The following is a 24,489-nucleotide window of genomic DNA, read 5'->3' as shown; positions in this document are numbered from 1 at the left end:
ACTCTGCCGTGAATGGTAAGTTAATAGTTGTAGATATAACACTTCCAGTTGTCGATTGAGTTGTTGTGGTAACTGGTGATGAGCTTGTTACTGGTGTACTGGTGGTGGTAGTCACAACACAAGGTTGTCCCATACAGTGAACCTTGTTTTGTGAACAATAACAAGTTCGGCATTTATCAGACATGGAAGGAATGGTATCTCCTGTTAAATGTTTATTAACATTGTAAATGTAAAATTATTAAAGAAAGGCAAAAACAAATTATTAATTTTTATATAAAATATAAACAACCGTATAATAAATAAATTTCTATTAATCCTAATGAATCATGGGTATTTTATTTACCTTCCTGGTATTTTATGCCATCGATTTCGGTACAATATTCACATTCAGAAACCTCAATGCAATGCTTTCCATCTTTATCTACAACCTAGAAATATTTAAAAAAGATGTAATCAAACTTTTAGTTTCAATTTATTATACAGTTATCTTTGTTGTTGAATTTGCACTTACTTGTCCTTCTGGGCATGCACAACCTTCAACACAGGATAAAGAGCAGTTGGCTGAAACTTCATTGTAATAGTTTGCATTTTCACAGGTTTTGGGGCATGCTGGAGAACATGCTTGATATTCAAGCGGGCAGTTTCCACATTGCATAGCTAAAAAAATAATTTAATCTTTAATCTATATCAAGGCACTTGTCAAGTTGTATACGCTAAATAATGTGTTTAACAGGCATAGTTGATAATAAATTTCTCCACTTACGACAATGTTCATCACTTCTCCAATCAATGACAACACCAAGCCCTCTGCACTCTTGCGCATAAGACGCGATTGCGGTACAAACACACTCACAATCACCACCTGAATCGCAACCGCACCCATCAAATACACAAGTTTGATACCTAAAAATATATAATTTATGATTTCAAAAATCATTTTGAACATTTTTTATTAGGGATCATTAAAAATATTTTAAAAAATTGAAACATTTAAAAATTTCGAACCAGTGGCTAGGATCAGAAACTGAATGACAGGGTTTGAAAATGTCGGATTTAATAATTCCACATTTTTTTATCGACCAAACTTGTCGGTGAGGATGAAGTTTGCAAGTATCATTGATATCTTGTGCTTGTGGGCAGTAAGAATGTACCTAAAAATAAAAAAAATGTAAAAAGAAGTTTTATAGTTGTAATAGTTTTTTTTTAATAATTTATTTTTAAAAAATCATGTGGATTTTACCAACCTGCCATGAATTACCAAACACATGTGAAAGTTGCTCTGGTGGACCACCTTCTGGAGTAGTAAAATCGTCATTTGCATTTCCATTATAGTTTCCACATAAACCTTCAACCTATCATAAAAAATAGTTTTTTATTTTTATTTCAAAAACAAAAATCTGATCCATTTATTTTTGTTTTATATTCAAAAATTACATCTAAATATTACTGTTACAATTTTTTTAATTTTAAAAATTATTTTCTTACAGATGACTGATGCTGTGGGTTTAAAATAACAGATATTCTGGTTCCCTGATCCCATTTGAGTTCAACACCAACACCTTGATGCCTTACAAATGTCCATACTCCAGCTGACCAGATTTCAAATCCCTGGGAACTATATTGTTGTAGGTTCTCAATGCTAATTCCTCGAACTAGAGTTACTCTTGTAAGTACATTATCTTCTGTAATTTTTAATTAGTTTTTGTGTTAATCAGCTTTTAATTTATATTTACGATTTTTGAAGTAAAAAATTTTGTTAGTAATTCTTAGGTTTAGTAGTTATACTATATAGATTTTTTACTTTTGTATTGTACAAACAAACATAAACCTTCAACTGAGAAAACAATGTTTTTCGTGCAAGTCACGCCACTAGTTCCACATGGAATATTTTCAACAGTGACATTAAATTTAATTGGGTTAAGCTCAGAACTTCTGACCAAAACATATTCACAATTTCCCTGTGTTAGAAAAATATTTAGCTTAGTTTTTCTTTTTATTTTGGTTTAAAGTAATTTATTTACCTGAAAGTCATATCTTTTACCATCAAAGGTTTTAAAATGTGGATCACCAAATGCAGTACACTCTCCTGGACATTGTTCGTTTCCACAGCTCCATGTTTGACCATTACAAATGCTGCACAAAATTAAAAATAACTTTAATAATTCATATTAAAGAAAAGTTAACAACAATGCATATGAGAACTTTTTTGAGGTAAAAATCAGTAAATCTATTTTTATAATATTACCATGTATGACAATCAACTTTAATGCTTTCTCCAGCTGCAAAGGATTTTCCTCCATGATAACAAGGACACTGATCAGATGTGATGCAGTTCTGTCCATCCCAGATCATATCACGATCACACACACAACCTGGCTCACATGAGTCAGTCAAACACTAAAAGAGGCACGAATAAAGTTTTAAGTAACATACTTACATTTAACTACGATTTTGAATTAGTGTTTTAAAATTAATAAATAAAAACCTGAATTGAACCGGCTAAGTTATCACAAGTAAGAGGACAACTACTTCTGCATTGTACCCAGTGCATGTTTATGGGACATGTCTCATTGACTTGACACAAATCTGGCACGTCTTGACATATCCACCCACCATCAACACACATACTAAAATCATAAGTTTTATGTGTAGCTGTTATTAAAGGGTTACACAATTAAAATGGTAGGTAAAATATTTTTATATTTTACCATAACTGGCAACCATCTCGAACTGTTTCTCCAGAAGCAAAGATTTTGTTGTCTCGTTTACAACTACACTCCGAAGCAGCAACACAAGATTTTTGGTCGAAATCCAGAAGCAATCCTTTAATGTTCAAAATTTTTAAGTGTAAAGCTTATAAGTACATTGTAGTTCTTTAAGTTAAATAAATATTATCAAAAAAATTACCGTTTGGACAACTACATCCTTCCACGCATGCCTCAACACAAGAATTCATGTCAGTCTCCATCGAATCACAACTTCCACCACATGAACTACCACACTGTTGATATACTGTATCTCCAGGACATGTTATAGCTAAATGCAAAGAAAATATGCTATTTATTTTACGAGATCATGATTAAAAACAAAAAGCATTGCAGAAAAACATAATATGACATTTTTTATTTTAGTCATAATATCCAAACTCACTAAAAAACATGTAGTTATTTAAGTTAATAAATACAGCTATATTAATACTTTTTATTGCTAATTTAGTAACACTTTTTTACCACAATCAGTTGTGCTTTCTACCCAGTTGATAACAACTCCCTCATCAGCACAAGTTTTTGCATAATCTCCATAAGTTGAACATTCGGGTTTCATATTTTCATCAGCAGAGCAAACATCATATTTACATTTCTCAATATAGTCGTGCACATTTTCGATATTATGACAAGCTTTAAAACAAAAATTTTAAGTTAAGCACCAAAAAAGTTTTTTATCATATTTATATTAACAACAATTTTAGCAACCTGTAAAGGGTAAAGACAGCAGTTTTGCACAAACAGCTTCGGCCTTGGCACGAAGTTGAGGGAAAACATCACAAGGATGGTGAATTTCTATCTCAGTCTGTAAAATCATAAGATAAACATTAATTTATAAATAATTGATCTGTACTCTTTGAAGATTTTATCAAAACAAGTAATAACACATGTTTTATTTACATCTAAATCTAAGCAGCTGGTCAATGTTTTCCATTTGTTACCAAATGCAATAACATTTGTTTCAATATCTCCTTGACGAGTGAGAAAGTCATCTTCTTGGTTGTTGTTGAAAGTTCCACATAAACCCATTGTTTTTGACATAAAATCTGGTTTAGCATGAATGTAAACCCGATTATTTCCATTCCAATACACAACCAGTCCATTGTCAAGTTTTACCTTTAAAATGAATAAATTGTTTTACATATATACAATAAAATTTATACCTAATAAATATTCAATAAAAAAACATGCAAAATTCTATGTTATATCATATTGTGGCTATATATTACCTTCATCATGTTCGAAGATGCCATTTTTACTAAGAACCCACCCGAGCGGTGAGGAAAGGTTTTAATTAAAACATCATCGATGATAAGTTGAAATTTGCGACCCAAATGCATTACATGATTGTGAGTTTCGTATCGGATTGTAACTGATTTAGTGCATGTCTTCTTGCGTTTGACTTTTTCATTGCATTCAACATTTTCTGCCTCAATGCTGTAAAATACACCATCTGCAGACCTTGAAGAAATAATCAACATATTGTTAATGATCGTTTTTTTAGTATACAACACTTTGTAGACAAAAAACAATTTTTTACGTAAAATTATATTTTAAAAAAATGATCAATTTATTAAAAAACTGCTCAATAAAAGTAATTTTAAACCGTACTTGTTTGTGGCTAAAACATAAGAGCAGTCTCCCATAAAATTGTATTTCTTTCCATCAAAGGTTTTGTAATGTGGATCACCAGTAGCCTTACAAACTCCTGGACATAGCTTGTCTGTACAGCTCCATTTTCCTCCCATGCATTTACTGTAAAACAATAATATTATTAAATTTTTGTAAATAAAAAAGACACAATTTAGTAGATCAATCTAAAGTAACTCAATGCATTTTTTTATTAGTCTGTTTTGTCTTAAATACAATGTTTTTACCAATATATTTTGTATTGAATTTTTGTTATAACTCTTAATAATAATGCCATTTTGTTACTTACCATTTATTACATGATCTTTTAATTGTTTTGCCAGGATTGTAAATCTTTCCATAAGCAGTACAAGGACATTCACTTCTTGTAATACATTTGCCTTCATGTAAAACAGAACCTTCTGGGCAGTGACATCCATCAATGCATTCATTGTTGACACAGTCATACCTTGTGCTTTTACAAGTTTCCGGGCAAGCTGAACCACAATCATCATATACCATTCCAGATGGACATGAAAGAGCTAAGAATAATTATGTAAGTTTGCAATAAACTTTTTTAAATACAAAATCTTTATTGTAAAACAAGGAATTACTTGACACTTGCTAATATTGTGTTATAACTTAAAACAAATCTTGATAATGCACTTACGGCACACTTCTTTGTTTCTCCATGATGCTCGGCCTCCAAGTCTGTGACACTCACGGAAGTAAGACTCAAATGTTGAGCAAGCACACTCAGTTTTTGAATTACATTTACAAACATCTTCCATGCAAAGTTCAAGGTAAGGTTGTATTTGTACAACCTATGTATTTAAAATTGATTTTTTCAACTATCTCAATCATAAGTTTTTAAAATAAACTAAAAATTAACTTAGTTATATTAAAACAACAAAATAACTGTAAATCAATAGTTAACTCCCTTTAATTTTTCTTAAAAACTTACACTATAGCAGAATGAAAAATAACTGTAAGTCAATATTTAACTCCCTTAAACCTTTTTTTAAAACTTACACCATGGCAGGATGAAAATTCTGGATTGTTAAAGAACGTTGTACAAAAATCTTTAGCCAAAAATCTCGCTGCACTGCTTACACTGGTGCAATAATAATTCAAAGAAGAATCACTGCATTCAACTAAAAAAAATCATTGATAAAAAACCAACAGAAACTCCTGGTAACATATTTTTAATTTTTTTGTTTTAGTAAAAAAAATTTTTAAATTGGATTAACAAACAAAAAAAATCTTTAAAACATCATGTTGAAGTAAAACTGTAGAAAATTTGTTTAATATAATTGCTGATTTTTTAACAGAACAAAATATAGTCTATATCCAGTTTTAAAAAAATTATATATTACCTCCATCAGCATTGGCCATTACCCAAGAATTTCCAAAAGTGGTGACAATTAGTTGTTTTCTTCCATTAACATCCAGCAAATCATCAATAGGGTTTAAATTACTGTTTCCACATAAACCACAAGTTTTGTCTCGTAATTCATTACTAACCTACATTAAAAAAAAATTATGTTGCAGTTTTGAGACAAAAAAAAACAACTTTTTAATGTGTGATGCCTAATAATTACCGAAACAATAACTGCATCTTTTCCATTCCATTTGACAGTAAAACCTATTCCACTTTTCACAATAATGTACTGGGACACCTACGAATTGAAATTAGGTTAAATGTGTATATTTTTCAGTACATATATTTTACCTTTTTTTAAATATAATGCAACAACTATTTTTACATTTTAAACAGTGGATTTAAAACTTGTACACAACAAAAAAAGGGCATGTTATTTTATTATATAAAAGAAAAACCAAAACCAACTCTTTCTGTTAGTAGGCCATCTAATTTTCCAGGGATGGAAAGTGTTTGATCTTCCGTTCTTACAATAGCAACACCATCCTCATTTAACTCCATAGTTACATGGACTGATGAGAAGTAAATAGATATGGATCGCTTACAATCAATGGTATTAACGCACCTGTAAAAATTGATATCCACAATAAGTAAAAACAGGTTTATCTAAAAGTTTGTGGGATATAGACTAGAAAGATACAGACTTTACAACGTTTTTTATGCCATCCAATGTGTAGAAAAATAATTAAAACAATTCTATTAAATTGGAAAAAACAGATGTGTATTTAAAATACTAACTCTTGGTCATTGTGAATATGAATTGAGAATGTATCATCTACACAGTCGCCAGTTAACTTGTAAGTACATTTTCCTTGAAAGTTGTACACGACGTTATCAAACGTTCTATAGTAATATTGTCCCCAGGTTGCACATGTGGACTCCTTTTCTCGAGATGGCACCAATACTAAAATAAAATAATATTGCTTTATTAATTACGAACTGTCATTAGTTGTTTGTTGGTTACATGAAAATAAAATTCTGGCTAATTTTTACGGAAATAAACTCTGAATTTAAGTTCAGTCTAAATCCATGTTTATTCAGTGGCGTCCGTTAAGTAGAACAAAATTGCCTAACTATCTTTAAAACAAACATTTGCACTTAATAAAAAGCGGAAATAAATCGTTGAAAAAATGATTCAAAACCAGAAAAACGAGGTTAGAGCTCCCATGTAAAAGGAGTTGGTAAATGAACCGCAAATTCAATAAACAAGTTGTAGTTAAAAAAGGGCATTGGAACTCATCGTTAAAATAGGGAGGAAAAATACGTCAAAGCTTGTCAGCAAATAAATAACAATTCCATTTTAAATTTACATCAAAAAAGTATTTGTTTAAAAAATTTAAAGTTAGCTTATGCGAATTTATCCAAAATAAGCTAGAATACACATAAGTAAATAATCCAATCATTTCTTGCGAATGATTGCGTAAAATTATTTTAGAAATCATGAATCTTACCCGGGTAAAACAAATTCACTGGAATATTTAATTTGTCAGGTTCCACAGGCAAGACCAGATATTGTTCTTGAAAAAAAAATTAAAAATTTATCTCGGTTTGGTCAACACAAGACATAAGAGTTAACAATATTTATAAATTGTCTTACTGTTACATGTCTTGTCAACTGTTCGATCCCAAACTCCGTTTGAACAAATAAAGTTTGCGTCTGTCGTTGAACCATCATCAAATGAGAAGCCATCTCGGCATTCTATCGAACAAACTTTTGACACATCGACAAGGTTGGAGTCATATTCACACACAAACTTGGCATTCTCGCCAACCTCCGGGGTCTCGCAGTCTAAAACAGGTGAAACAATTTTATATTAAGCAGTGTAACCTAAATTTATTATTAATTTATAAAATCTATAGTATGTTACCAATTGGCAAACAAAATGTAATAATGTGCAAAAATTATTAAAAACCTATGTGTTGTGGACTGCAAGTTGTTGATTATGTTTACACTTTATTTATGTATTTTTAATTAAAGTATGTATGTGTTTTGATTAAATAAGATTGTTCCCAAGCAATGTGACTGTTGATTTGAAAAGCCATGTGTAATCGTAAAATTCTAACAAAATAATATTATTCAAATACAAAAGGCAAATGGAAGCGAGCTTTAATTTCAATAACAGTCATGCGTATGTCAAACAGTTAATTGTATTGTAATACGAATTCAATTGTGCTAAAATAAATAAGAGTTTCGCAACTGATAAAATTAATCGATTTCTACCAGGACATGTCATGTTCCTTGCGTCATTTGTTTAAACTTATTTCGGCGACAATCTTAAAGTTTGATTAGGTCCAACTATGCAAACGAAACTGAGCTTGATTAATTTGATATACCGAGAAGTGAACCCGGAACTTAAACTTACCAGTCGAGGCTCGCTTAGTGATTTCTTTTAGGTGTCGATTAAAAACTCGATTAACAAAGAAAGTGCAAACATTAAATTGAACAAATGTGTGATTTTACGACTAAATATTTAAAAACAAGTCGCAAAAGTAAAAGTTTAAACGTGACTTGCGTGTTTTAAATACGTCACAAGCCGGATTTAATTCAAGAACAAATACGGATATAGCGTGATTGTACTCCTAATCAAAAGTATTAACAAAACTATTTTATTTAATCCTTAACAAGTTAATGTCAACGGAGGTTACAAATGGGTTTTATTTTAACACATGGCCCAAACCTTTCCTCCTTTATTAAAAATCGTCTAGGAATTTAATTGCAAACATCCGCGTTTGAATATTTAGTTAATCTTTAAGTAAGAACCCTTAGTTTAATCATTATAAATTAATTTTTGTATATGTTTAACCAAAGCAGATTGTTAACAACTTTAGTTAAAAGTATAATTGCGTTAAATTGGCTTATGCTATGATTACAAATATCGGTAAATCTGTAACATTTTTGTAAATTATACTTAGGCATATAATAAATGTGTTTTATATAAAAAAACGAATGTTTTTTTGACCAACTTTAAATTTTTTTTTAAGTTTAAGAGTTTAATCAAATGAATTTACTTTATTCACGTAACATATTATGTAGCGTAAAAATTTCGTTATTAAAATAAAAGGTTGTTACAGTAACCAAAACTATTCATCTTTGTGCCTGTAATATGCCTACATTTTTTTTATTTTAGCCACGTCTTACTTGTTATTGTTGGCTGCATTATTTTATTAAGCAACCAATTAATCACATTTTAATTTTTTTAAATATTGTTCATCGGTATAACATCAACAAATTATAAGAATAAAACAATAAAACATTTTTTAAATTTAAGCTTTTGCAATTATTTTTTAATTTAAAACATATTTTCAGGGTAGTAATTTTTATGTTAAAAGTGTTTAAAACTTTCAGAAATTCGTGTCTTTTAATGGGCTTACAAAATTACACAATAACAAACAAGTATAACGTTTTACAAATGATATTAGCGTAGGTTATAAATTAAAAAAGTTACGTACCTTCAATTGATTTTGCATCTGTTGATCTGTAAGTTTTACATAATTAATTTATAGGAAGGACTAAATACATTTTCAAAAGTAACATTTAGGGCTATTCTAGCTTAAAATTAAATGAAAAAGTATTGTTAATAAATTATAATTGTTCTATTTTTTTATCAGTTAAATGGAAAAATATGTTTAAGCTAAAAATCTCATTTACCTTATTTGCCCAATTAAAATGCATTGCACTAAGAAACAGAATAACAGTCTGAATTTCATTTTGACGATTGTTTTGTCAGCATACGATTATGTTGGCAAAAAGTAATTTTCTGGAATAAAAAATCTTTTCAGAAAATAGGTAAAAACGAAGTGTCGGGGGTTTTTATAGGCTCGAGGAACAAAGAAAATACTCCAAAAAATACAAACGTGAGCTAGGCGTGAATTAATCACATCTGTAACAAAGCTTTACAAAGTTTGCACTTACAAAACACAAAGTTTTGTCGCTGACTTTATTATAACAATAGTTATTCTTTTTTCGCACAATTAAACCACAGGTTGATGGATTTGTGTAGTTAACAATAGAGAAATGTGAAAAGTCATTTCACATTATTAATTTTAGGACAAAGCTTTTCATATATTGCAAAAATCCTATTTGTATTTTCTTTTGTGTCGACCAATTTTTTAATTTAAATTGCCTTTAAGGGTATATTTCTGTAAGACTTTTAATTTTTTATTAGCTTGGTACTGGATTTCAATGCACCGCAACTGATCGAGGAATGTACATATAACGTGTCTAGCCGTTAGATGGCTAACGTAAAGCGCACAAAACATTTGTAAACGCCAGAGATGAACAAACAGAACAAACCCTGTCTGAGTTAGAAAACGTAGCAAATGCAGAACAAACACGTTAGGTTTTGGTAAATACATTTAAAGTTTTAATTAGAGTTTTAAATCTGTTATTATATCTTGTTATAAATTAAAATATAATGAGTTCCAGCGAAGAAGAAGTAAAGCAAAAAGTGACTGTTGTCAAAAGACGAAGGCGTGTATTACAAAATGTAACACATTCCCCTCCAGTAAAGCTTTATTCCAAAAAAGTGATGCCCACATTACGACAAAGTGATCTTAATACCCAGAAACAACTAAATTTAATGAATTTTCAACTACAGCCAATAGCAAAAAAACAGAAGTTAAAAGATATTAATCGGAACTCTTTAAACAATGACTGTAGTTTGGGTTTGGAAAACAAAGAAGATAGTGATGATTGTGATGTTAAATTTGTTAGCATTAAACCTGGGATTTCCCTAACGCCACCTCCCCCAGAACAAATCTCAGACTCAACCGTGGACCTCACTTTGCCCCCTAAAAACCTTACTAAAATACAGAAAAAAAGATTAAAAATGGTAAAGGATCTTGAAACTATAAAAACCAATGCTTTGGGTGATGACAGTTTAAATGATTCGCAAGATTTTCAGTCAAATATGGATGACTCCTTACAAGATTTGAATAAAACTATGGTAGTTAAAGTAAGATTTTTATCTAAAATTTATAAATTCCCGTTAACTATGCAAGAACCTTTTTTAAAAATCTTTGAACAGCTGGCAACTAGACACAAAACTGACAAACTCCATTTGCTTTTAACTTTACAAGATAGGAAAATTAATTACTCCGATACACCTGAGTCCTTAAATTTATCAGTGGCAGACATAATCGATGGTTTTTTATTTGACCAAAAAACTTTGAAAGACAGCCGCAGACATCAATTTAATAATTATAAACTTGATTGCATACAACTACATTTTCAATGTCAATTTCAAAAAATTAAAAGAAGTTACAGTGTAAACAAATATGAACCATTAAATGTAATTTTAAAAGAATATGCAAAGGCAATTGAACAACAATTGGAGAATCTTATATTTCAATTTGATGGGGATAACATTGATATGAAGTTAACACCTATAGAATTGGAATTGGAAAACGATTTTTGCATTGATGTTATGAGAAAGAAAATATAACAAAACTAATATTTATGAGTTACAAATTCTGATTTCTTAATAGTTTAAAAGTGTTACCGTTAGTGTTTTTGTATATACATTTCAAAGTATAATATGTTATGTGTTGTTTCAATTATTTTAGTACATTTTTAAAAAGTTGTTACCATACCAAGCAATTTAGTAAACTTTAAAAGTGAACAGTATTCAAAAATTGTTTCTATGGAGATGTTTTTGTGTTTGCAATTTGTTAATGATCACTTCTTTTTTCTATTATTTCTAGAAATATATTTTTTTACAATTGGTACTAAAAATGAATAGGAAAACACAGTTTGGGTTCAATTCCTCTGGAAACTCAGAACTCCCTAAGCCAACATTTTTTGGAGGTCCTCAGGCAACAGCTTTTCCAAATAATTCAACATTTGGTCAATCACCAAATTTATTTGGTCAAAACCAAAACATGTCTGTTAAGAGAAGTTTGTCCCGCCAAGAAGCTGTTTCAGCAAAGAAAAATACACTACTGGGTCAAACTACTGTTACACAAAGTGGACAGCATTCTGTATTTGGACAACCTCAACCTGGTTTTACCTCCAGTCAAAATCAGTTTGCAGGTGGTTTTGGGCAAAGTCAACAGACAGGTAATTCGTTTGGCCAAAATAAAGTCATTCCTCCCCAAACAAGTCGCTTTGGACCAACGCACAATACAGCTTCTGCTCCACAAACAAATTTATTTAGACACACTCCAAACTATAGTGTTTCACCCCAAACTAATTTGTTTGGTAAAACACAACCTGGAAATATAACTGGACAATCTTCGCAGTTTGGGGAAGCTAATAACACTAATGCTGCTCCACAAACAAATTTGTTCGGACAATTGCAACGTACAAATACATTGCAACAAGGTCAAACCAATGCAACATTTGGACAGCCCCAAACAAGTACAACTTTATTTGGACAAACACAAAACAGACAAATAAATACTTTTGAACAGCCACAGCCTGTTAAACCCCAACAAAATCCAACTGTGAATTTTTTTGGGCAGCCAGGAAATAAACCAACCAATCAACCACAGGCTAGCAATTTGTTTCAACAACCAACAAATACTAACTTCGGAAGACCATCCATTACACAAATGTCTCAAAATAAAGGTTTGTTTGGAAGTACAAGTGGTACTCTGGAAAATCCTCCCGTTACTAAAACCCTTTTTGGAAAAACTAAAGAACCAGCTGCACCGAAAGCTGCCAGTTTGTTTGGACATAAACCTGTTGATCCTATTAATTCACAAGATATTCAACAGGGTTTGATTAGTAATACCGTAACCACAACATCTAGTAATTTGTTTGCAAAATCCACATCAGACCCACGGCAAACCAAATCTTCGGCTGGTATGTTTGGACAGAGTCAAAGTTTGGCAGATTCCAAAAGATCTGTTTCTGGATTGTTTGGGAAGAATTTTGCAACCACAAAACAATCATCAAAAGATTTATTTGGTCAGACATCTAAAACTGGTCCAACACAAAATTCTGGTTTATTCGGCCAACAAAATGTTGATGTTAAGCCAAACACCCCACAAATTGGTGTGTTTAATAAACCAACAACTGGTTTATTTGGTACCAATACTAAGCTGATGGTTACTAAACCTAATAATACACCACCCGGACAAAACATAGACTCAAGTTTAAAAGGTAATTTTTTTGCAAACTTTTGGTGGGTGAAAAAAATGCATACAAAATGGATAAAAAGTTGCAATTTAAGTGCTTGTACATAAATATGTTTTTTTTGCAAATTACAGATAAAGCGATACAACAACACAAGATATCACAGAGCAATCTTTCAAGAAAAAGGTCTTTGGATTCTGGTAATTACCAAATATATATTAACTAATGTACTTACTTGTGTTTTTGCTGGATTAAGAATATTTGTTTACAAAATTTGCTAATTAAATGTTTTATTATTTATTTTTATTAAGAAGAAATATCTGCATCTCCTGCTGCAGATGAAGCCTTATTTGAAGGTAAAAAACCCTTAAAGAGAATTGCGCATCAGCCTACCACCACCACTGGTTAGTTTAATCTTTTAGTAAAAAAATATTAATAAAGCCTCCTTTTTAAAAAAAAAACTTAATTTACTTTTTTCTTTAAAATTGCTTTATTTATTTTAAGGTCTTTTTAAGGGAGTTTTATCAACTAGCCCAAAAAATTCTGTAAGTCAAAATGTAGTTGACCCAAGAATCAAAAGAAGATTGGGAAGTGCAGTCGGTAAATGATTTAATTCTTGTCATTATTAATTATTATTGAACTAAAAAAGATTAATTATTAAACTAAAAAGTCCGGTGGTGTAATATTAAATTAAACTACATCCTGTTAAATTAACTATTGTAAAAGCTCCACTTTACAATGATGCAACTTTTACATTCTCTTTTTAAAGGTAGGGTAGGTATAGCTAGAAGACAGTTATCTTCGGGTGCAAGTGATGCTGCAGCTATTTCCACATCAAACTCTCTGGTTTGTACAACTGTGCCTAACGATTATAACACCAAGGAACACCTTAAAAAGCATTTTTTAAAGTAAAATTGTTTGTTGAATATTTAAAGTTAATTGTGTTTAATTTATGTTTACTTAATTTAATCTTAATTGTTAATTAGTTTTTTGTTGATGTATAAATACTGTTTAGGTATGGTAGAGTTGTAAGAATATCAAACAATCTAAAGAATAAATCTGCCACAATTCGATTTTTTTCTCATGAGGAAGCCTTAAAAGCTAAAATGAATGGAAGGGTAAGTTTAATATAATTTTAAAAATACAAATAAATATTTGATTAATTAGCAATTATTGATTGAAAAAAACTATTTGATTTTGATGGACGTCATTAGTATACTGTAGTTTAACTAATAAAAATTTACTGTATTAGAATTTATGTGGAAGACAGATTCACATTTACTTTTCAAAACCTAAAAGACAAAGCACAGACAAAGTAGAAGGTAAGTTTACATAAATTTTGTGTTACAAATAGAGTATATCATAAAAATCTTATTTTAGAAGTTATGGAGAACACAGATCAAACAGAGTTCAAACAGGTACAGTCATAATTTTGTTCTTGCTCATTTGCATATAGTATTGTGTTAAATAATAATAATTTTGTGTATATGATTTCAAAAGGAAAAATCTGACAAACCCCAACAGCGGAGTCATCTTTTCAAAACTCCATTTGGTCAATCTCAAGTCAGGTATCTTAAAATGTTAATTAGAAGTGTACAAGTATTGGTTATTTATTATTATTTAGGAATACTTGATTTCCTGTCATGTAAATTTTATTAAAAAAAACTGTAAAAATGTATATAATATATTTTTTGCTGTTTAAATTGATTTGCAGTTTAATGTTTGTTTTTATATCTCACAGCACTGAGATTGCCAAATCTGATTCAGAAAAGTTGGCAGTCCTGGAGAAAGTCGAGAAACTTTTGCGATCAAGAACAGTTAAACAATCAGATTTGTCCAAAGCCAAAGTTATGAAAGGAACTTGTCCAGATATGTGTCCAGGTTTGTAAAAGAAATTATTTAAAAAACATTTTTTTAAATCTTTATATAATGTTTTTTTTATACTTTTCACCAATAAACTTAAAAAAAATTATTAACCCAGGAAATTACATAAACACAACAATTTATTAGTGAAATTAATCGAATTACAGAAAAAGAAAGATATTTGCGACAACACAGAAACTTATTGCATTTTTATGAACTTGATGCCAACAAAGTTTTGGATCACAAGTTGGTTGTTAAAGAATATAGCAGATCATCTGCTGATCAGGTATGCATAATTTCCACATATAAACTTTACCTAGAAAATAAGTGAAGTTATAAGAGTGTAATTGATTCATCAAGCCTGCTTAATTATTATAATTGTTAAATTATTACTTTTTGTTAAATAGGAAGAACCTTTACCTCATGAAATAAGGCCTTCCAGTGTTCTACGTGTAACAATGGATTTCTTGCTAACAACTGTGTTAAAAAATATTGACCATGAAAGAATTGCTGATTGGTAAACTTTAAAGTTTTTGACAGACATTTGAAAGATATTAAAAATAAAGTTGTTTTAAAATTAATAATGTAAAAAGTGAAAAATTGTAATAACAAACATGATAATGTAAAAAAAAATTGTTACAAATTTAATAATGTAAAAAATAAAAAATTGTTTTTCTGGTGAAATGTGAAATCATATGTTAAAAAATGTTTTATATAATTTAGGTATGATTTTGTGTGGAATCGCACAAGAGCAATTCGTAAAGAAATTTCCATTCAGCAATTAAATGATCCTGTTGCTGTACAAGTTGCTGAGGAATGTGCAAGGTGTGTTTTAAATGCTTGTGTTTAAATTTAAAATTATATTTATTTGTATATGAATGTTCTGTAATCCATTATAAACTACCAAAATTAATATTTTTTTGATTTTTTATTTAGATTTCATATAAGTTGTGCTCATGAGCTCTGTGAAGAAGACAGAATGAATTTTGATCCGAAAATTAACAACGAGAATCTAGAAAAAACTATGAAAACAGTTTTGGATATTTATAGTGACGTTAAAATTCAATTTGGCAATGGTGGGCTTTTTATACATAAAATTTTTTATAATTTTTTATATCGTTTATGCATTTTTTAATAAAAATTTCTGACTTAAAATTTTAGATACCCAACAAGTAAATGAAGCCGAATTTCAGTCATACCACATTCTTCTTAACATAAATAGAAGTGCGGATGTTTTAAGGTAACATTCCAACCAAAGTTTGCCATTAAATAGAAAAAAACATTTTTACTGTTATTACATTGGGAAGTTACTTACAGAAAAGTGCATTATCCTTTTTTAAAATATATTTAACTACTTAAATAATACTGGCAGATGGTAACAACATTTACTCCATTAACTAACTTGTTATGATTGTAGAGAATTACAGAATATGACCTCCGAGGTTCGTGCAACAAAAGATGTTCAACTCGCCGTTATTGCATTTTCATCACTTCACAGCAACAATTATTCCAGATTTTTCAATGCTGTGAAGCATGCCACTTACTTACAGGCCTGTATTATGCACCGCTACTTCGAACAAGTAAAATTAAATTATTTGTTACATTCACTAGCTGAGTATTTGGTTGTGGTGACCATGCTGTATTTTACAGTAAAACCATTTTTGTTATAAGTAAATCATTTTTACTTGTCTTAAATAATTAACTTCTTTTTTTTACTTTTTTTTCTAATGAATCATCGTTATATTTATTGTCAATTTTTTATTTTTAAATATTCATAAAAAATTTAAACAAAAAAGTGATATATTATAGTTAGTTTCAACTTTATGTTAAATTTGTATTTCAAAGTATATGAGCACATACATTTTGAAGTATATATTTATTTCCTGGCTGTTTTTTATATTTTGTATAAAAATATTTAAAAGGTTAGAAAACATGCAATATCCACTATGGCACGGGCTTACAGTACAAGTAAAAGTAACACCGTTTTACCAATTGAAAAAGTTTGTAGTACTCTGCATTTCAATGATGAAAACCAATTCCATGATTTTTGTTCAGAGCATATGATTATCATAAAAGAAGGGTAAAAAAAAATGAACACATAATATATCAGGGTACGAATTAACGTTTAAAAAACGATTCGCTAAAAATGAGGTCGCATTTTTTAGAGTAATTATTAGGTCCAAGTCATAATCTTCGTTTTTTTGTAACACTTGACGCGTTGCGTGGCATTTTTAAAATGTAACGTATTGTTAAACAATCGTTAAGAATATTTTGCACGAAAAACGAGACATTTTTAATTCTTTTAAGGCTGTGTTATGCTTTAAAAAATTGCGCAACAACTGAATGATCTCGGGAGCGAAATTTACGCATTGCCAAAACATGGAAAGTTATTGTTATTAAATGCCCTATAGTAACCTACATTTACGCAGGATTATGTTGATGTAATTAAATTAGTGTTAAACCGGTGTAAAATTGATCGTAAAAATATACACAAGAGTTTTATCACTGCCTGAACCTTTTCTGGTTGATTCGCTATTTCTAATATATTTGTAAAAAACGATTCGCTAATTTTAAAAAACGATAAGCGAATAGCGACCCGTTATTTCGTTCCCTGTATATATTAAATTACTGAAATTAAAAAAATGCAATCAGTTTTATTTTTTAATATTTATATACCTAAAAGCTATAAAACATGTTTTAAATATTTTTAATATATTTTCTGCTTTTAAAATGTGAATACAGCGTTGTTTAGAAAGATATATATTTATTTAAAAAGTTGTATTTATTTTGTTAGAAATGTTGAATTGATGAAAAATGAAAGTTATGAGCCTGAAGAAACCCCTTCTTTGTTTCAATCAAATTTAATCAGTAATAAAATACATGGTCATGCGTTGGGCGAAGTTATTGCACATGGACGTTTACCATCATCTGAAGTTCATGAACCAACATCGAGCTTTGATTCAAGTGGAAAGTAATTGTTTTGTTTAATAATTTCGAAGCTTTTATGAATTACCTTCAACTAAGCTTTTATGGTATTGTTTTTCAGATATTATTTTTTTTAATCTCTTATTTTTTTAAACTGAAATAATTTAGATACATTGGACCACATTTATCCCTTGCTGAACACCGTGTAAGTAAACAGGAGCCTTCAACTTCTGTGCAACAAGTTGAACAATTTCAATCAACAGGAGTGCCTAATACTGTAAGTTTACTTATCTGTTGCTAAAATTTTTATGTGATCTATTTTAATTTTTTTTCCTCTATAAAAATAAGGGAGTTGACGTTGTAAAAATAATTTTTTTAATTTTTGCAGGAGGTGAAATTAATAGCGAAAGAATTATTTGTTGAAGTTATTGATGAAATGGTGCTTGAGCTTGCAAATGAGGTAAACCAAACAAATGTATAATTATATTATTATTACAATAAAAAAAATTATTTTTTCCATATCTGTTCTCTTATAAAAGAAGCGTCAATCTAATAAATTTTATATTTTTCTTGTAAGATGATGCTCGCAACAAAATTGGTGATTAATTCAAATAAAATATTTAATGATGTTCTGAAAGAATCAACCACCAAACAAGTTAAAGAAATTTCACTTGAAGTTTTATTAGAAGAAAAACAAAGGTAAAAATTTTTTATTTTCGGGTTATATTTTCTACTTGAGCAGGTTACATTTCTGATATTAATTTAATTTAGAAAAATTTTTTTTTATGTTTATTCAAAACATCAATAATAAAAATGATATTTATTGTATTTGTTTTGACATAAAAAATTGTAAATTGTAATAATAGGTTGATTTTTTTAGATTGATAGAGATAAAACAACAAAAGTTGTTGGAGGAAAAACAAAAAAGAGAGGCACAGGAACTGTTAGAAAAAAGGCAAATGGAAAAGAAAAAGAAGGAAAAAGAGAAGGAACAATCCACTCTTAAGGTTGCTGAGGAAATAAATAATGAAGTTGTAAAAGAGTTGGTTTTATCAACATTGAAACAGGAATATCGGTGATTGATTAAACAAAAAATATATAGAAATATTAATAAATTCTTGTAAAATAATTTTATTCAATTTGTGATTATTACAATTTTTAGAAAGGCCAAAATTGTATATCATTCAAACCAATTATGTGAAGAAATTTTGAACAATGACATCGATGTTATGTTGAAAAATATTGTTTCTAATGCTGTAAAACAAGAACGAAAAATTGTGCACATGCAAAAATACAAACTAATTCAGTCACTGCGCTTATCCAATTATTTAAATAAGTATGAAATTTAAAACTTATTTTTTATTATTTGATTTTGTTATTTTCAAGATAAAAAACTAGATTGTTTTAAAATAAATTTTGTTAAATTGCACAATTTTTTTGTATTTTAGATGGAAAAAAGTTTTGGCGAAACTCCAACGTGATCGTCATGCTCGACAAACTTTTCTCAGTGGTCCGATCAAAAGAGATATTAACACTCAGGTGAATGAGCTTATTGGGTGTGAGGTCAATAACCTTAAGATCAAAGGTCGACAAAGTTTTCCTTTGGATGCGCAAAATAGAAGCCGACTTTCAATGGAATCTCTATCAAGGTAAAAATGTTTAAAAGTTTAGTTATTTAAAATAGCTTTACCTTAATGCCGCCTTTAATGCCTTTACAAAAATCCAACTTTACTGTTTACCTTTCTTACCTCAAGTATATGCAAATACTCAACAAAAATAATTTGTTTGTTAAATTATAATGGACGAACAAATTTTTTTAAATTTCTGTAAAAAATTTTTTAGACTCCATCAAATGCATCAAACAAGCAACAATGCTTTAGAAGAAAAGGTTAACATTGTACTTAAGGTTCAGCGATCAGCCTACTTTGATCCTCTTTCAATTACTCAAATTATTCATGAGAATATCCAAAAAACTCATGGTAACATTTTATGGAAATTGATTGTTGCATCCACTAATAAAGAAAGGTATGTAGTAATAATCTGGTTTATTTCTTAGTATTGCTATTGATTGTACTTGTACAAGATATCTTTTTAAGTTTAAAAAAATAAAATTTAATTCTTTATACTTTTCAATATTAAGTGATCCACATTTAAATTTATTTGTTTTTAGTCAATGTTGTTCATGGTTAAGATGTAAGTTGGGAATCGATGAAAAAGAAAAAATTTCATCCTTGGATTATGTTGTACACAGTAAAACCTTTCAATCAGCAACAGAATTGAATAAAACAAGAAATGTGTCTGTTTGTTACAAGGTAAATAAAACGGGGTATAAAGTTAACTCTAAACAAAGCATTGGTTATTCCTGGTACTTTCAATTACTTAAAACAGATGCTGGGAAAGAATGTGGATAGAATCAACACCTTTGGAAGTTCTGCAATAATATTTACATTTGAAAAAGGTGACAATATTTCAGAAAGAAAGGTAAGTTGTGTTGAAATTTAGGAAAATCAATATTTAAAATTTTTTTTTGAATTATCTTTTTTATTTGTCAGTTGATTGTATATTTAGGAAGATTTAAGAACCCTACTAAAATCAAAACCAATGTTGCCAAAAATTCCCATACTTGCTGTGAAATATGCTACAGAAGAACATGGTAAAATTAATATTATTTAATTAAAATTTGTTAAAAACTAAAAAAATGAGTAGATTTTTTTTTGAATAGGCAAATGTAAAAGTGTTATGTTTTATATTTTTTTAGAACTTGATTTTGTTGAACTTCGACTAGAAAACTTAATTTCAGATGTTCATGTAATTTCGCTGGAAAAAAAGAATGACCATGTCAATAATTCTAACAAGGTTTGCTAAATTGCAACTTATATTTCAATTTTGCTGTTACCTTTTTACTCCAGTTAATATTACAAAGATATATTCTGTTAAACACGATTTATATAATTTACTTTTGACTGTTTTTACCTAGCTTCAATTAGGTTTATCATGGTTGGCTCAAAACACTTGTTCTGTCAACTTACAAACATCAACATTGCGAGATTTATTAGAAGAAAAAATATCGGATCATTATATTGTCAAATTATGTCGGCATTCTTCACTGAGAAAGAAACTAAATTTTCCCACTCTGGTAAATATTATTTGTAATTAACTTAACTTGATATTTTATGGTAAATTTATGCACTTTTTGTTTTTAAGGATCCACAATCTGTTATTGAAATTTACAACGAGCTAATCGATCAAGTTATTGGCGGTTTAACTTCATCTAATTACAAACAGATTTCATGGCCAGCTAAAGAGTTTGTTAAAGATGGTAAACAGTTGTTAAACATCACTTTTAGATTATATTTTTAGATATTTAGAAGTATATTGATACTAAAACCTTTTTTTAGATTTGCTATTACCAAACAGGGATTGGAATAGTGACAAAAATTTAAGTGACATTCAATTTTGTCTGGAGAATGTTAAACTCCCAACTTTTCCATTGCTAAATATACATGGTAAGTCTAAGTTTTTTATTAGTTATTCAAGTATACAATAGAAAACAACAGGTTGCTCTAAACTGTGAAGCTTTATGCTTTTATTTTTAAATTCCTACTCAACTTGTTGCTTGTAATTATTTTTAAACAGAGACTCCAAATGAGGTGCATCAAAAAGTTTTGAATTACTGTCAACAAGTTTGTCCATTTAAACCTTCTTTGTTCAGCCATATTAACGTACAACTTACTTTAACTATCAATCGCTACCAAGATGACATCAATCTCATGACCAATACTGAAAATGAACTTACCTTGGTCGAGTGGTTGCCATGGCAGCAGATTATCGATGCAGTTGCCAGTTCAAGATTTGAAGATGTTATTTATTCAAAACAAGGTAATAAACATTATTTTAAAATTTAGTCAAAGATATTTTTATCAATATTAACTAATCTGTTGGTTTAGGAGACATTATAACTTGTTATGATCCTTCATTGATAAACATTAACTTGTCTGAAAATTATACTTCTATGTTTGAAGAAATTGAAATTAAAGCTCAAAATCAAGATGAAAAGTAAGTCCGCTATATGAATATATGTAGAAGACATTTAAAAATTTAAAAAAATATGGTTTTATTATTGTAAATAAATGTTGTTATAGATTTCAGGATTGTGATAGGAGAGAAACAGATCATTCTTTGTTAGAGGGTGCTTCAGCAAATTTGGAAACCATGATAATTAACATGACAGACATGGTAACAATGGTTTACATTTACATATATATATATATAATATTAAAAAATTTATTTATGCAGACTGATTTTGAAAACACATGGATTCAAGATTTTGATATTGTCAAAACAACAACAAGAGGGTTAACCAACTTGCAAGATGACATAAAAAATGAAAGGGTAGAAAGTCAAAGGTAAATAAATATGCTAATGCAGTTTAATAATTTTTCCATACTTTTACATTTATTTTAATTTAATAAAAAATGTTTTATCTAGATTTGAAAAATGGCTGCAGGAATTGCTTTTATAGTTTTATTTATATAAAATCACTTGGGTATTTCTATTAATAAATTCGGAATTGAGATGCACTTTAATATATATTTTTTAAGAGCTAAATTTAAAGCGTTTTTTTTTTTGTAAACAAAAAAAATTGATGGAAAACAAAGTTTCTAGTATTTTATTTTTGGTTTTTACCACCATTTAAATTAAGGGTGAGGCCTTCCCCAAATTTAATTTTTTCATCATCCGTAATGCCGAATTTTAACCCTTTTGGAGCTTCAAAAATTAGCACAATTGTTGACCCAAAACTAAAATTCCCTAAGATTGCACCCTTGGGTATAATAAGTTGTCCCATGTCTTTATCGTAATAAGTTCCAGGTTTAAATCTAGCCTGATTTGTGTAAAGTGTTGGATCTGCATATATTTTGATACTCCCAACATTTGTAGCTCCTACGGCAGTCATAGAAAAATACCCATAATCCCACTCACCAGATAAAACAACTCGTTCGTTCACAACAAAAAGATTGGGTACCCACTTTGCAATTTTTGGGTTGACGCTCAAAAGTTCACCAGGAATATGACGACGGTGGGTCAGAATCCAATCAGCTGGGGAATGAAACCTGTGGTAATCACCAGGTCCCAGATAAACTACACATTGGTATAAGTCATTTTTAATCGGGTCATGCATTAGGCCACGCTGATAAGCTGCTGGGTTAAGTGCTTTCCAAGTTGTTTTGTCGCCTTCTTCTTTAACGATGGTTTGTTTGTGATCATGTTTGGGTTCTTCAGTTAAAGGTCCTAAGAATTTTTGCACTGAGTAAGTTAAATCCTTTACTTGCTCTACTTTTCCTTTTATCACCTGACCAAAAGTTAAAATTTTACCATCAGCTGGACTGACTAACTCTGCTTTTTCATCAATTGGCCGAAATGTAAGGTCTATTGGTCTACTAAAAAATTTATTTAGTGTTTTGTAAGCTGTAAGATCTTTTACAAGAGCCTCATCCATATTTACATTAAACATCCTGATGTACAGTTTATAAGCATAAGGTCGAAAAAATTGTCCAATATTTAAATCATTAATGCGGCCCACTACTCTTGAAAGTATGCGTAAAGGTAGATGCTTATAGATATATACTGCAAAACTTTTATCTTTATCAGGTACAACATCTAAGTCAAAAATTGGTTTTTCTCTGAGCGAAAACAATTCGTCCAATGTGGGATAAAATAAATATCCAAGAATACCAAATCCTATTCCAAGACTTATCAAAGATTTGTAAAACTTATAATCGGGTAAAATTGGGAATTTTTCTTTTCCCTTTTCTTGTTCTGCGATTTTGTTGTTGATATATGTTAGCACAATGCTTTTATCTTCAAGTAGTTTATCTTGTTCCTTTTCATTTTTCTTTTTCAATCCTTGTCCAGGTAAGTTAATACCCCAAGATGGATCACTGTAAAAATGCTTCAAAATAAATTTGCGAGTATGGATAATTAGTGGAGAAGAAGAGGGCCTTATAAAGTCTTTTGTAACATCATAAGTGTAAAAGGTTTTTAAATATGATATATGTTTGGCTTGGGAAAAACTTTTTGTATTAAACAAGATCCTTTGTACCACTAAAACTCCATTGCACCTACCACCTAGGCGGGACATTTTGCTAAAGGTCATTGTTACATGAAACTAATTTACCTAGAGGACCTACAATCTAAAGCAACAGCATAGCGACTAAAAATGGGTTAAATTAAGTACAAAAACACATATAAACAAAACACTTACTGAATGGGCTTAATAAATAATAATAATAATATATATTATTTTTTGTGATTCATATATAAAAACCTATTCTAACCAGCGTTGAGTAACTTGCTTCATAATGGTTTTTTCATAATGGTTTGTTCTGGAAAATAAACAGATAAACAAATGTTTTTTTGTTTTTATTACAGAAGCCCACATACAAACTAAATCCTGTTTTATTTAGGTTAAAAACCACGTAAAGGTTTAATAATACTAAAAAATGTTTATTGTTAATAATATATAAACCAACTATGGAATTTCCACCCCACAAATCATCTTTATAAAAAAATTTGGTTGTTTTGTGTATTTCGTTTTTTTAAATTCACAAATTAAAATCGGGGAAAACAACCTCAGAGTTTCCAAAATAAAATATTAGTAATATCGGTTTAGAAGCTAAAGTCTATTTGTAAAACCATATTTATTACCTACATCAAACGTAATGTTATATCTATGGTAAACTTTATAGTAGACATTGTGCACATTGTTAGCAAAAACATGAAACCTTATA

General features: G+C 29.4%; 4 protein-coding genes across 6 annotated transcripts; 2 read left to right on the top strand and 2 right to left on the bottom strand.

Annotated features, from left to right (window-relative positions):
• Positions 1–1,473: 1,473 nt before the first annotated feature.
• On the bottom strand, positions 1,474–9,543 carry LOC145742213 (von Willebrand factor-like). The gene is made up of 23 exons (XM_082560000.1): positions 9,485–9,543; positions 9,286–9,311; positions 7,433–7,624; positions 7,287–7,352; positions 6,574–6,739; positions 6,244–6,400; positions 5,996–6,073; positions 5,771–5,918; positions 5,427–5,548; positions 5,065–5,218; positions 4,705–4,936; positions 4,377–4,520; positions 4,109–4,226; positions 3,666–3,881; positions 3,474–3,570; positions 3,231–3,398; positions 2,908–3,036; positions 2,709–2,823; positions 2,486–2,627; positions 2,246–2,397; positions 2,022–2,133; positions 1,802–1,958; positions 1,474–1,682 (listed from the first exon to the last, which is right to left on the bottom strand). The coding sequence occupies exons 1-23, from the start codon at positions 9,541–9,543 to the stop codon at positions 1,474–1,476; spliced, it is 3,159 nt and encodes a 1,052-aa protein (XP_082416126.1).
• A 568-nt stretch (positions 9,544–10,111) lies between these two features.
• LOC145741660 (NFATC2-interacting protein-like) lies at positions 10,112–11,535 on the top strand. Its single transcript, XM_082559281.1, has one exon. It carries the CDS (start codon positions 10,251–10,253, stop codon positions 11,277–11,279), a length of 1,029 nt encoding a protein of 342 aa, XP_082415407.1. The 5' UTR covers positions 10,112–10,250; the 3' UTR covers positions 11,280–11,535.
• Positions 11,536–11,542: 7 nt separating this feature from the next.
• Positions 11,543–22,281, top strand: LOC145741658 (germinal-center associated nuclear protein-like). Of its 3 annotated transcripts, none has more exons than XM_082559278.1 (37): positions 11,543–12,940; positions 13,048–13,113; positions 13,228–13,317; positions 13,418–13,513; positions 13,683–13,821; positions 13,929–14,031; positions 14,166–14,235; positions 14,294–14,331; positions 14,414–14,481; positions 14,655–14,794; positions 14,944–15,062; positions 15,184–15,293; positions 15,500–15,601; positions 15,713–15,852; positions 15,938–16,016; positions 16,194–16,356; positions 16,699–16,856; positions 17,571–17,747; positions 17,870–17,978; positions 18,090–18,161; positions 18,279–18,400; positions 18,582–18,776; positions 18,864–19,037; positions 19,150–19,350; positions 19,544–19,726; positions 19,872–20,013; positions 20,090–20,182; positions 20,270–20,354; positions 20,460–20,557; positions 20,679–20,837; positions 20,906–21,020; positions 21,100–21,207; positions 21,338–21,580; positions 21,649–21,757; positions 21,844–21,937; positions 21,998–22,107; positions 22,190–22,281. In XM_082559278.1, exons 1-37 carry the CDS (start codon positions 11,569–11,571, stop codon positions 22,221–22,223), a joined length of 5,676 nt encoding a protein of 1,891 aa, XP_082415404.1. In that variant the 5' UTR covers positions 11,543–11,568; the 3' UTR covers positions 22,224–22,281. The 3 variants fall into 3 exon arrangements, with proteins under 3 accessions (XP_082415404.1, XP_082415405.1, XP_082415402.1); XM_082559279.1 differs by having other exon boundaries at positions 13,225–13,317; positions 14,297–14,331; XM_082559276.1 differs by having other exon boundaries at positions 13,225–13,317.
• On the bottom strand, positions 21,895–23,952 carry LOC145741659 (phosphatidylserine decarboxylase proenzyme, mitochondrial-like). The gene has a single exon (XM_082559280.1). The coding sequence runs from the start codon at positions 23,853–23,855 to the stop codon at positions 22,371–22,373; it is 1,485 nt and encodes a 494-aa protein (XP_082415406.1). The 5' UTR covers positions 23,856–23,952; the 3' UTR covers positions 21,895–22,370.
• Positions 23,953–24,489: the final 537 nt, after the last annotated feature.

Source organism: Corella eumyota, chromosome 2 (assembly GCF_963082875.1).
Source record: "Corella eumyota chromosome 2, kaCorEumy4.1, whole genome shotgun sequence".
Classification (NCBI taxonomy): domain Eukaryota; kingdom Metazoa; phylum Chordata; class Ascidiacea; order Phlebobranchia; family Corellidae; genus Corella; species Corella eumyota.
The sequence above is the reverse complement of the archived record's forward strand: the minus strand, read 5'-3'. Positions and strand labels throughout refer to the sequence as shown.

Excerpts from the sequence above, each read along its gene's own strand:
- LOC145741658 (XM_082559276.1), top strand. The coding sequence starts at position 11,569 with ATGAATAGGAAAACACAGTTTGGGTTCAATTCCTCTGGAAACTCAGAA. Across the intron at positions 16,017-16,193 it reads AGAAGTGCGGATGTTTTAAG|AGAATTACAGAATATGACCT; the intron begins GTAACATTCCAA and ends TTATGATTGTAG. Across the intron at positions 22,108-22,189 it reads GAAAGGGTAGAAAGTCAAAG|ATTTGAAAAATGGCTGCAGG; the intron begins GTAAATAAATAT and ends TGTTTTATCTAG.
- LOC145741660 (XM_082559281.1), top strand. The coding sequence starts at position 10,251 with ATGAGTTCCAGCGAAGAAGAAGTAAAGCAAAAAGTGACTGTTGTCAAA.
- LOC145742213 (XM_082560000.1), bottom strand. The coding sequence starts at position 9,543 with ATGAAATTCAGACTGTTATTCTGTTTCTTAGTGCAATGCATTTTAATT. Across the intron at positions 7,625-9,285 it reads AGATGCAAAATCAATTGAAG|ACTGCGAGACCCCGGAGGTT; the intron begins GTACGTAACTTT and ends CACCTGTTTTAG. Across the intron at positions 2,628-2,708 it reads CGAGATGGTTGCCAGTTATG|TATGTGTGTTGATGGTGGGT; the intron begins GTAAAATATAAA and ends TTATGATTTTAG.
- LOC145741659 (XM_082559280.1), bottom strand. The coding sequence starts at position 23,855 with ATGACCTTTAGCAAAATGTCCCGCCTAGGTGGTAGGTGCAATGGAGTT.